At 50.1% G+C, this 12,830-nt stretch overlaps 1 protein-coding gene across 1 annotated transcript; it reads left to right on the top strand.

The window, feature by feature from the left end:
• Positions 1-9,238: 9,238 nt before the first annotated feature.
• Positions 9,239-12,004, top strand: HRH3 (histamine receptor H3). Its single transcript, XM_058850971.1, has 3 exons — positions 9,239-9,602; positions 10,129-10,295; positions 11,126-12,004. The coding sequence occupies exons 1-3, from the start codon at positions 9,239-9,241 to the stop codon at positions 12,002-12,004; spliced, it is 1,410 nt and encodes a 469-aa protein (XP_058706954.1).
• The last annotated feature ends 826 nt before the right edge of the window (positions 12,005-12,830 follow it).

The raw sequence follows: 12,830 nt of genomic DNA, 5'->3' as shown, positions 1-12,830 counted from the left end.
CTCCACGCAGCTGCTGTCGTTGTGCAGGATTGGATTTCAATGCCACTGTGCAATGACCATGCACAGGTCAGGATGACGAGGCACAGCCAGGAATGTGCAATCCCAAATCCAGGCTCCTGCAGCTCCCTGTCCCCACAGCCAGCCGTGGATGCTTTGGAAAATCAGCCTCGCATTTTAAAACACGTTGGGATGCAAACTGGGATGTGGGACTCTGCCACCACCAAGTGATCAGTGGAAAGAAGAGAGAACAGCCTGCTCACAGCAGCACTTGTACAACCTCAGACTGGTGCCCAGCACCCTGCAGTTTGTATTCTGCCTCTTCATCTCCAGCAGCTGTGCCCTGCTGCCCCTCCTGATCTCCATCAGGGCAGTTCATCCATCACTCCTCAGCCCCACAAAGCTGAGCTGTTTGCACATAATGCCATGGACAGAGCCGTGTTGCAATTAAACACTCTCCCGGTTCTATGCTAATGAGAAGCAGGAACAGAATGCACAATGGCAGATAACTGCAGGTGAACCATTACAGACACAAGCTTCCCTCTTCCTCATCCTTGCACTGTTTTTTCCACTGTTCCACACTTGCTGAGCACCTCACCCAGCGACCAGAGCTCTGAAGGTGAGCAGAGCAATAAAAAAGCTCTTTGAAGCACATCCCTGAAGCTCCATGAGCCCTGATCATCCCTTCATGCCGTGTTTCTGCAGCCCTGCTGGCCAGGGTAGTGAGCAGGAGGTCCACTTCAGGTGGTCTGAGCTGCTAAAAGTAGTGTCATTAAAAAACCCCAACTTAATCATGATAATTGAATTAAAGGAATATTGTGGAATATTTCCTGCTTGTTTTCAAGAGGGATTGTAACATGCTAAAACTTTTTGAAATTCAGCTGCTGTAAATAGTAGCTCATGTGCTTTCCCAATCTCTTACCTTTCTTGCTCAATACCGAGTATCTATTTAGGAACTGTTTTTTAAAACACTGTGCACTTTGCACAATTAATTTGGGGAAGTCTGTGGTGTGTCCCAATGCTCAAAAAGTGCTGTGAAAAGCTGAGGAGACCACATGTATGAAGTCAATCTATAGAAACAGATAAGCAGATTTTTATACATGCAATCTCTGGCAGGATTGCTTAGAAATTGTGAATGTTTTAAAACAATGCCATAATATTCTTAAATGCCATGTCACATGAAATATTATTCAGAATCACTTCTCTCCCTTCCCAACCTGCCTGCAAACAAGTGGGATCTGCACAGCCTGGCTGTGGGTGCTGGGAACAGCATCAGCTGTGAGTGGTGCATTATTAACAACTGGAATTATTAACTCTGTTTCAGAAAGCTGTTCTGTGCCTCTACACAGAGTTGTTTGCAAAATTATTTGGAAAATTCATCCTGCACCTGATCCCTCCCTTTTTTAATGAACCATGTCATGCTGTCAGACAATGCTGATGGACAGCATAAAGCAAGGATGAAGGGAAATTGCACCTGAAATGACAGGCAGAGCCTTCCCCACAAAGCACCTCACTCCCAGAGTTAAAGCAGAGCAGAACAAGGGGAGATTAAAAGAGAAATTGCACCGTGGGAGGGGGTGGCAGTGTGGTGGGACCTGTGTCCCTGTGGGGAAGGTGAATATCCCAGTTCCTCACTTAATGCCAAAACCTTTAGCCACCAGGAAGATGCTGATGGAACCTGGCTCCAGTTTGGTTCCCTCCTCTATTCCCACTTGTCCTGGCTCTGCTTTTCCAGCCACAGCTCCAGTGGCAGCTCCAGGCAGAACCTCTCTGCTCATGGGACATCATTGCTTTTTGTCTCCTTCAACATCTGGTTGGAAAGCAGAAGAACTCCCTCTTTGCAGTGACCAGAGATGCCCCTGAGCTCCAGGGGAGCTGTATAACCACTGGAACACTTGGCACCCTCCCTCCGTGCTCAGGTCTGCATCTCATTCCTATTTTTGCTATTCTTCTCTTTTTCCAAGCAAATTACTGAGGAATCCTCCACCTGCCAAGCACCAACCCAACCTTCATCAGATAATACTGCCTGCAAAAATTTTGAGGGATTTAAGGGATTTTGTGTGGTTGACATTGATTTTCAAGCTTCACAGTATCTTGTAGGCCCTGTAAAAGAAAGGAGACAGGTGAGAATGATTTGATGCTTCCCCTCCCTGCTAGGGAGATGTGTCTCAGCCTCCACAGGGAGGAGATGTGAGTGAAGCAAAAAGGTAAGAGGAGTTTCTGTGGCCACTGGTTTTGGGATAAGCAGGTAGAGTTTGTCATGCAGCCTAAAAGGAGATCTGGCTTATGCATCCCCCAGATTCTTGCTTCTCTACTCTCTGGGCCCACACCATGCAGGAAATTCACTGACTGACCATCATCCTGGAGGTGTTGGATCTGACCAGCGATCCTGCTGTGCTGAGGCAGAGAACAGCCAGAGGGATGACAGCAAGTACCCTTCAGAAGGATGACCCAGCTCGTGCACATCTTGTTTTCTACAGCTCCTGTGTTATTCAATCCGTTAAATTACACTGAAAGTGATTAATGTTCCTTGTCCCCAACTTCTCCCTCCAGCACGGCTGCACTCTGGTTAGGCAGAGGTCAGGACATGATTATTGGAGAGGGAAGGACTTTCAGTTCTTCTTTTTCCCGTTTTTTTTTTTTTTTGTTCCAGGATGTCTGAACTCAGATCACAGCAGCTGTGATATCCAGAGGCAGCTCTGTAGCGTTCCGAGTCCCCCAAGAGAGCTTACCAAGACAGCGTTCACAAGAAGATCCCTCTCATCATCACAGTCAGGAAGAGGAGAATCCTGTGACTTACAGCCACAGCAAACTCCCTCTCTTCAGGCCAGAAGCCTCAGCAAAGCCCAGGGTGCCTGATGAGATGGATTTATTTGCTAAAACCCTGTTTGCTGCCAGCCAGACCAATAAAGAGACCTGCTGGAGGTCTCAGCTCTCCAGACCCAGGAGGGCTCTGTTTCCTTTGCCCTGTACTATCTTTGCACAAATCTGATTCCAAATGATTTTTCTAGAGGTTAAATTAGTTTCAGCAACACGGATTTGGGCTTGGAAGAGGAAGGCAGTAGATAACAGCACAAGCAAAAACATCCTGAGCATCTTTGCAGCTTTTTCTGCAGTGAACTGATGCTTCCTAAATGCTTCATCTTCCTCCTGTCACTGTGTCCCTTTTCACTCCTCTTCCCCATGCCTTTGTAGTTGGATGCCTGGCATACTCTCTGTTAGTCTCTGCTGCCTTATAATGAACATCAAAAGAATGAAAAGATGATGAATCAGAGATCAGGACCCAGAGCAGTCGTTAATAGAAGGGAATACATTAAGCACACCACGGCTTAATAGGAAATACATTCTCCATCTGCCTTTGTTACACAGATCTAAGGGCAGGCTTGGCATTGTCTCAAGCAGACTGAGATGGGGTTGAGACAAGGTTTTTTATGAGAAAAGCCAGGAGTCAGGGAAAATCCTTGTACAGATGGAGGTCTTTTTAAATTAGAGTGATCTGGAGACTGCGGGGCAGGCTTTGGAAGGCAACGGGCAGGCAGGGGGAGCAGCATCCCTCTGGCAGCAAATTCACAACCAGGGAGCTGAACAGAATCCAGCCCCTTCAGGAATGGAGAAGTGGCCACAGTGGCTGACAGGGGTGAGACAGGAAATTTGGCAGAGCTGATGGGGGCTGGAAGGACAGAGGGATGTGTTACCCTCTCCCTAGAAAGGGCATCTTTCTCTGAAGAAAATGTACTTGATAACTGATGCTTAAGTGTTGGACCTCAAACCTTGAGAGGGCTTTTAGAAACACAAACACTTGAAATTCCTGCCTGAAATGGCAGCATCTCCAGGGAGATAACAGAGATGGTGTCTTGGTGAAGGAGGGCTGCCCAAAGGGCCTGGGCAGATGCTGCATCATTTCACAGGAGCCACTGGAGAAGGAGAGAATAACAACAGGCTTCAGCCCCCTCCTAGACACTGCCCAGCACCTGGAGGCACCAGTTTTCATTATCACAGAAGCCAAATGGCCAAATAAACAAGATAAAGTTAGCTAGACTGCTGATTCTCCTAATCTCAGAGATTTGTTTGCCCTCTGCTCTCCAGAGAAATGTGTTTCCCTCTATTCCATGTTTCTTATACAACCACATATGCTTTGGGATGAAGTGTCATACACAAAACACAAGCTTTGGCTTATAGAAAAATCCCTCAAATACAGTGCCTGAAGGACCCTCCAGCTTACAAGACATCTGATGGGAGCCTCTGGGGACAGCTTGTTCTCTCAACTGCCCTGGCATGACCTAGAAGTAACTCTTGGTTCAGTTAAGTTGGGCAGAGACGAGAGCAAAGTTGTCTATGTTTGTGTTTGCAAGGGATCTGGCACACCCAGGGCTCCATCATCCTCCCTGAGGCACACAGAGAATTCACAGATTTGCATCTTTATAAGGGGAAAGAGAATTGGGCCCACGTTGAGCAGCGATAATGAATTAAACTGAATTAAATTTTGATACGTATTAGAGATATGTTAGTTACTATATAAAGTAATATACTTAATTAGCCCAGGAAGTCTGTTAAATATTACATAAGGTTACCAATGAGCTCCTGCAGGAAGTGAGCGAGCTGACATTTGTAGGTCTCCTCACATGAGAACCTGGTGGTAGCTCTGGAGACATCCACAGACTCCACAAATGGGCTTAAACTCTCCCCCTCTAATTGCTTAGTGACCCAAAGTTTTATGAAGTCTGATGGAATGCAAAGGAGCCCACTGTGCCACAGCTTGCACCACGGCCCAGAGAAACCCAGCTCATTTCTCTACAGCTGCTCTGTTTTCCATCTGCCTGGGAACAGAGCTGGCTTTGATTAGAAATGTTTTAGTCCTTCCCAAATCTCTTTTTGTCACTCCTTACCCACACTGCTTGCTGCCATTAAGAGTATTAGAAACAAAAGCCAGCCTTGCCTCTTAAACCAGCCCCTGATGGGATCCATCAGGATGGACCATCCCCAAATTTAATGGATACTTTTTCTACAGAGCTTTAACATTCACCCCTCCATGTGGCAAAATGCTTCCAGTGTGGTTGGTAGCAGCTGCACATGGATTTCACATCCTCATATTCAGACCCTGCTGTCTCTATCCGAAAACATCTATCGTTCTGAACAGCAGCTGCCAACTCAGTCCAAGCTGACAGATGTAGGATGACTTCTGGTTTCATTCCCCACTGTGCTCTGAAATTTTCATTTCAAAATACAATACTGAATTGGCCTTGACAAGAATCAGGTGTGAACTCTGATCAGACAGTTACTTCATTACTAATGGCATTACTCATCCTGCTCTGCGGTGTTTTCCTCCCCCAGAGTCATTAAACTCAGCATTCCCCTGCTCACAAAAGTGCTGTTGGATTGAACAAGTATAGAAATATGACTTTTTGTGGTGACAAGGCGATTTGTAATTTTAAGGAGCTCGTTCCCAAGAAGCCAAAAGAAGTCGTGGCAGTTCAAGACTATGAACAATGAAAAGTCTCCCCCTGCTAAATGATGCATTTTTTAAAGCTTTGAGAGTTTGGATTTGCAGGTTATAGCTGGGAATGAAGACAAAGAACAAAGGAAGGAGAGGAAAGAAGGAAGGAGAAGAAAGAAGTGGAAAGGTACAGGACATGTTTTGAGTGGACACACATTGTGTCCAGATGGGGACAGTTCCTCTCCAGAATTTGTGATCCTTCTCAGGGACACGGTGGCTTTGTGGCCATTTCCAGCTCTCAGCACATGTTGCTTTGGGAGTGGAGATGTTAGGTCCTCTCACCTTTCTGAAAGTTGGCTCACAGGTTATTTCTTAACATTTTCAAGGATTATTCTGGTCATCATCATCTTTTTTTGAGATCAGACTCTCTCAATTATGAACTTTTCAATATGGTAGAGACCTTCTGCCACCAGCAGAAGCTGTTTTGACACCTGGCTGAGCTGAATGAAGCAAATCACCAGGATTTCTTCATGTCCCAGCCAGGTTTGAAATGCTGTGCTGGTTTTCAGTCCCAATAGCTCCCTGAGTTTTGCCAGACAGGTTGTTGTTTGGTTTATTTTTAAGAGAAATATCAAAGAGTTTCACTGCAAAGGCATCCCCAGCATGAGAAATACTCCCCTGGCATTTTCTGTGCCCTACTCATTGGTGCTACAAGTGAAATATTTATACTGAGGGTTTGTGCTGTATCTCAGGGGTCTGGCAAAGAAGGAGCTCCAGGGCTCCTTGAAGATTTTGCCTTCAGCCACTCTGGAATCTCTTTCCTCTGCCACACTGCCCTTCTCTTCACCCATGTGTGCTGGTAACTTGTGAAGGGATAGCAAAAAAGGGAATTTTCCAAACAGAATAAACATGTCCCACAATGAAAGGCAGAAGAAAAGGAAATAAAGGGACAGGTTTCATAGTGACAGATACTTGTGGGAATGCCAGAGGACTTTCAACTATTATCAATAAAGACATGAACACAATGAGGTTTTTTAATAATCTCTTTCTTTAAAGTTTGTTTTAGAGACAATCTGGCTCCATGGGACAGAAGTAAGCAATGGAAAAACTACAACTTGTGCATATCCTCCTAGTTCTAGGTTTGTAGAGAGCTACCTGTGGGCAAGATGGTGCAGACAAGAGAAGACTTTTGACTGTGAGGGCAGTCTGGAGGGGAGCTGGAACAGGTTGTCTGTTATGGAGTCTTCATTCCTGGAGATATTCAAACCCCAACCAGACAAAGCCCTGGCCAACCTGCTGTGTCTGACCCTGCTGCAGCAGAGGAGTTGGCCTGGAAAATCTCAGCCTGAACCATCCTGTGATCTGCCACCCCCAGCTCCAGCTTCTCAGGCACAACCTCAGAATAAACAGAAATGAGGCTGAGGAGAGCTGGGAGCTGAGCTGCAGCTCTGACCATCTGGGATGTTGCACTGTACAGATCCACAAGGATTGAGCAGTGGTCAGGAGATCTCCCTGCCCAGGAGAGGACCCCATGGCCTGATGCAGGGTGATCAGAACACCCTATATGAACCTCAGTGAGCATTTATGAGCATATGGGATATCCACACATATGTACTGTGTAAGCCAGGTCCAAATGTGAGCTGTCAGACCACCTGCTTGCATGTCTGTGTGTGATTGGCTTTAAATAGAGGTTGTGTGATTTCCTTTATTAACAAGATGGCACATTTCCTGAAATACATTAGAAATACACTTGTCCTGTCTGCTGAAGCAAGAGAGAAACATCAGGATCAGGAAACCTGTAATGTGAGCTCTATTACCTCTTATTTATCTAACAATCCTGGCAATTTACTCTGGATAAACAATAACTGTGATTTGTCCACATTGTATTGGATCACTTTATAAATTATCTTAGGTACAAAGTAGGAGCTTTGCTTTCTATCTGGATGGTGAAAATGCTGAATAATGGATGACAGCTAACAAACAGCAAACTGGTCCTAGGGATAGAAGCTTCGTGGCACACACTCCATCGTTTGGAATTTGTAATCATTTCAATGAATACTAATGCTTGACTGAATAGCTGGAGATTACAAATAACACCAGATCACAAACAGCCGCACAGTGAAAGTGGTTCGTGGTTCATTAAACATCACAGCCGTCAAAAAATTACAAAACTGCTTCTCCATCACACCTGTGGTGATGGGCATAAAATTCATGTCCTGTCTGCTGCAGCTGCCCAGCTGGGCTGTGGTGAAATCGCGGCTCAGCCAGGTCGGTGGTTAGGTCTGATCACCCCCAAAGCACGAAGCATCTCCAAGGCGTTTTCCCCTGCCCGGGGCTCTCGCTCGCCGCATCCTCATCTCCGCGAGCCCACAGTGACATCCTCAGTCGGGATGCGGCAGCAGCGGAGCCTGAGCCATCCCCGGAGCGGCGGGGCTTGGGGACACTCGTCTGTGTCCCCGAGGAAGGGGACACACGTGCGGGCGGCTGCAGGCTCGCCCGGCTGCGGGCTCACGGTGAGCGCGGCTGGGGAAGGCGAGCCCGGCTGTGACACGGAGCCAGCGCTCTGTCCCGGTGCCTGCGGGACAGGATGGGGCTGGCTCTTGCTGATGCCACCCTTTGCTGGGTGCCACAAAGGCCGGCCCTGCTGGAGGGCTGAGAAGTGTTCTCGAGGCTCGGCGAGGCTCTGCCGGCTGTAAATGATTCACGGCGATCCCAGAGAGCCCTCCCGGCCCGAGCAGCCGCCGCTGCCAGGACAGAGGCTGTGCGGTGTGCTTGAAGAGGAATTCTGTGAGGCTCGAATAGTTCCTGAGGTGAAAATAGCTTTTGGAGCAATCAGAACGTGGCAAACCCCCTGGGCATTAACTACAGGCTTGTTTCACAGTTTTCTTGCTTTGCCTATGTTCTCTCTGTTCCTCACAACTTATTGGAATAGACAGAAGGTCAGGGTCTCCAGCCAGCACCCTGCTCTGTTTTGCAGCTGCTGCTCTGCACATCCCTGTGCTGTTCTCCAGAGGTGCTGACAGCAGAACTGATCCTCCCCCTGTGACAATACCTGTGAGGATGTTTCCCCCCTGCCGCCTGGAGCAGGCAGCGTGCACAGGGGTTGTGCAGTGGTAACTTCATCCTGCAGAATCACCGGCTGAAACAAGCCCTCAGACAAAAGTTACTCCTTTTAGCTGTGAAGGGTGAACAAGCGGTGGAAGAGGGAGGAGGTAATCACCTCCCTGGAGCTGGGGCTGGAGCCACAAGGGCTCCTTGGTTTGCAAACCAAGAATCGCCTGCAACACAGCAGCTTTACCTCTTCCTCCTGCTGCCGAGGAGGAGCAGAGGAAAAGTCATTACCCTCTATGTTCCACCTGCCCAGGGAGCCCTCCTGGCTGATTAAAAGGCAAATTAAGTTCTGCCTTCACTTCTGTTCATTAAGGCACAGACCCCACGGCAGGAGCAATAAACTCATGGTGGGCGCTTTGGAGAGGTGCAGGAATGTTTCTGTGCAGAATGCAAGGATGATCTGGGAGAATACAAGGATGCTTCTGAGCTGAGAGGGGAAAGAGAAACGTAGAGATGTTCTAGGGGGTAGCAAGGATACTTTGAGGTAACGCAGTGATGCTCCAGGGTTGAGAAAGGAAGGGAAATGGGAGAAGATGCTCTGGGGGGATTCAGGGATGCTCTGGGGTAATGCAAGGATGCTACCAGTTTGAGACGGGCATGTGTGGATCCTCATGGATGTTCTGGAGTAGTAGAAAGACGCTCCCGGGCTGAGAGGGTGCGTGGGAATGCGCAGACGCTCAGGGATGCTCTCGCAGCATGCAGAGCGGCTTGGGAGGCTTTAGGGATGCTCTGGGGGTTTCGGGGCTGCTCGGGAGGGTTCTGGGGGCCGGGGCGGGAGGCGGGAGCGGGCGGGGCGGGGAGGGGCAGCAGCCCCGCGGCGGCGGCTCGGCGGGAGCGGTGCGGGCCATGGAGAGCGGCGGGGCGCTGAACGGCTCCGCCACCGCCGCCGGCCGCTTCCCCGCCGCGGGCACGGCAGCGCTGGGAGCGCTCATGGCCCTGCTCATCGCCGTCACCGTGGCGGGCAACGCGCTGGTCATGCTGGCCTTCGTGGCGGACTCCAGCCTGCGCACCCAGAACAACTTCTTCCTCCTCAACCTGGCCATCTCGGATTTCCTCGTAGGTAAAGTGCCGCCCGCGGGGCGCCCGCCGCACCGGCACGGCCCGGCAGCAACTCGGCATCGGCGGCGGGGCGGGCAGAGCCCCCGGGGCTCCGGCTGCTGCCCCCGGGGCTCCGGCTGCTGCCCCCGGGGCTCCGGCTGCTGCCCCCGGGGCTCCGGCTGCTGCCCCCGGGGCTCCGGCTGCTGCCCCCGGGACTCCGGCTGCTGCCCCCGGGGCTCCGGCTGCTGCCCCCGGGGCTCCGGCTGCTGCCCCCGGGGCTCCGGCTGCTGCCCCCGGGGCTCCGGCTGCTGCCCCCGGGGCTCCGGCTGCTGCCCCCGGGGCTCCGGCTGCTGCCCCCGGGCCGTGCCGCCCCTCCGGAGCCGCTCCTGCCCCCGACACCCTCCCGCAGCCCCCGCTCCCCTCCCGCTGCCCCCCGGCCGCTCCCTCCGTCCGGGAGCGCGGGGGGAAGGAAGGACCCGCCCGGGTCCCTCGGGGCGGCCGCCGGGCAGAGCCCGAGTCCCACCGGGAACCGACCCCTCCGCTTGCAGGTGCCTTCTGCATCCCCCTGTACGTGCCCTATGTGCTGACGGGGAGATGGATCTTCGGGAGAAGCCTCTGCAAACTCTGGCTGGTGGTTGATTACTTGCTGTGCACCTCTTCGGTCTTCAACATCGTACTGATTAGCTACGACAGATTCCTCTCGGTGACAAGAGCGGTGAGTCCTGTCATGGCAGCTGAGAGGGACATAACTCTCCTCCTGCTTTATTATGTGCAGTAATTAAAAGTTCTTCGAATCCTCCAGAAATGACGAATCTTTCAGCCTGGAAGGCAATTATCATCCACAAATACATATTTCAGCTGTGGTTTCAGATTAGTATTCCTAGCATAATTAAATCACTTAAGGCTCAGTCCGCGTTGTGCAGGTGCTCCCTTCCCAGGAGACAGGATAGTAGTGTACGCTAAGCAGACTTTTAACTAACTTGCAAGAGCTTATTATCCCCAGGACAAACAAGTGGATTGCAGTCAGACTCACAGCTTCTCCCTGGCTAGCACAGCAGTAGACTGCACGGCCAGCTTTAGCAGGGAATGTGGTGAGGTCTCTGAGTGTGTGGGAGATCAAAATGCTCGGCCTTTTGCAGGAGATAATGAGCAGTTCACAGGCAGATCTGACCCACTGCTGTTCGTTCGTTCCCTGACTACAAAAACAACACGGATTTAGCCCAGGAGTTTGTCAAGTCCCTCTCCTTGACTTTCAGGGACAGCTCGGGTAAGTGGTGGGTGCAGACACTGCCAGGCTCCAGCCAAGTCAGTACATTTCCACTTAGCAGACACCATATTTTGGAGCTGTAAAAGGAGAGTTCTAAATCTTCCCTGTAAGAGTGTGATTTATCTAGCAATTGCTCCTGTTGCCTACGGCATATCAATTTGTTGGACTGCTGGGATATCGCCTAGCAACTTTACCAGGAATGCTAATAGTCCATTTGTGAGGAGCCTCAGCCAGCTGGGGTGTGGGACTGTGTGTAAGAAAAGGCTTTCCTCTTGCAGGTCGCCTACAGAGCCCAGCAAGGCAATACCAGGCAAGCAGTGCTGAAGATGATGATGGTGTGGGTGTTGGCATTCCTGCTGTACGGACCTGCCATTATCAGCTGGGAGTACATATCAGGCCAGAGCATCATCCCCATCGGGGAATGCTACGCTGAGTTCTTCTACAACTGGTATTTCCTCATGACAGCCTCCACGCTGGAGTTTTTCACCCCTTTCATCAGTGTGATGTTTTTCAACCTAAGCATTTACCTGAACATACAGAAGCGCACCAAAATGCGCCTGGATGTTTTCCACGAAGTGCACAACCAGTCCTTCACTGAAGAGATGGAAAGGAGCCCAGAAGCAAAGCTTTCTTTGAAATGCTGTAAGTGGGAGCAGAAGGAGTCAGCTGAAACCCTCGACCTCTCTAAGAGCAAAGCTCAAGCAGCAACCTCCACTTCCAGCCTGGATGCCAAAGACCTGCTGGCAACAAGCTCGGAGAGCTCCAGGAAACCCAAGTGTTGCAACAAAAAGAGCTGTAAAAATTCAGCCTCCACTCTGTCCTCAGAGAAACAGGTGAAGATCATGTCCCAGAGCACAACTCAACGCTTCAGGCTCTCTAGAGACAAGAAAGTGGCCAAATCACTGGCAGTCATTGTGGGCATTTTCGGGATTTGCTGGGCACCGTACACTCTCCTGATGATCATCCGCGCTGGCTGCCACGGCCAGTGCATCTCTGAGTTCTGGTATGAGACTTCTTTTTGGCTGCTGTGGATCAACTCAGCTGTCAACCCTGTCCTGTACCCTCTCTGCCACTCCAGCTTCAGAAGGGCTTTTATTAAACTCCTTTGTCCCAAGAAACTGAAGATTCAGCCTCATAATGCCCTTCAGAACTACTGAAAGTGAAGCCAGCCCAGTGTGAGGATGAGAAAAGCCTTGGTTTACTTCTGCTGTGGGACTGGATCTTGTTTCCTTGGAAGAACCCAAGAGCAGTGGTGTGGGGCAGGTGAGGAAGGCAGAAGAGAGCCCACTATTAACTTATTTTAGTGCATCAACAACAAAATCCCACTGCAAAGAAGGATAAAGGGGTTTATTGACATTAAGCACAGGTTGTGAAATCTGTGTCCACCACTTGCTGGTGCCACAAAAGAGCTCTGCTGCCACCTAGTCAGCCTGAGCAGCACCAGCATTTTGCTCCAATAAACTCAAAACAGAAAAAAAATAGGTAATAAAAATAAATATATAGCTTAAACTACTGCTCTAAACTACAGCTTAGCTGTTAGCAGACCTGATCTTTCTCATAAGTGGGAGCATTTTCTCCTCACACCTATTACACATAGATGATGATACAGAAAGAACAAACCTCAGAAGGAAAACATCTCATTTATCATTTTTGTCACAGCAGCTGCAGCCATAATCTGGATCCCTGTTTCATGGGGTGCAATAGATGTCCCTTCCACACCCCAAGAAGGGACAGATCTCTGCCCTAAGCAGTTTTCAGCCAGGCTCTGAGGCATTGAGCATCTTGAAGCGTGCTGTTGGCATTGCCTGATCCCTCCCTGCTTCAAAACTGTTCTGATTTCCTCTGGGTGCTGCCACACCCTGCCCAGGGCTCCCGAGGGAGTTCTTCCCTCCTGCCCAGGGCCAGGCAGAGGGAGCAGGTCCTGAAAGGCCCCTAGAAAAGGGTTCCTGTGCCTGTGTGAAAGGTGCCAGCACAGTACCAGCT

The sequence above is a fragment of the Poecile atricapillus genome, chromosome 15, assembly GCF_030490865.1.
Source record: "Poecile atricapillus isolate bPoeAtr1 chromosome 15, bPoeAtr1.hap1, whole genome shotgun sequence".
Classification (NCBI taxonomy): Eukaryota; Metazoa; Chordata; class Aves; order Passeriformes; family Paridae; genus Poecile; species Poecile atricapillus.
This window is presented reverse-complemented; position numbering and strand designations above follow the sequence as displayed.

What these genes read in the sequence shown, in the direction of transcription:
- HRH3 (XM_058850971.1), top strand. Translation starts at nt 9,239, where the DNA reads ATGCAGAGCGGCTTGGGAGGCTTTAGGGATGCTCTGGGGGTTTCGGGG. An exon ending in CATCTCGGATTTCCTCGTAG is followed by an intron (nt 9,603 to 10,128) that starts GTAAAGTGCCGC and finishes CTCCGCTTGCAG; the next exon opens with GTGCCTTCTGCATCCCCCTG. An exon ending in TCCTCTCGGTGACAAGAGCG is followed by an intron (nt 10,296 to 11,125) that starts GTGAGTCCTGTC and finishes TTCCTCTTGCAG; the next exon opens with GTCGCCTACAGAGCCCAGCA.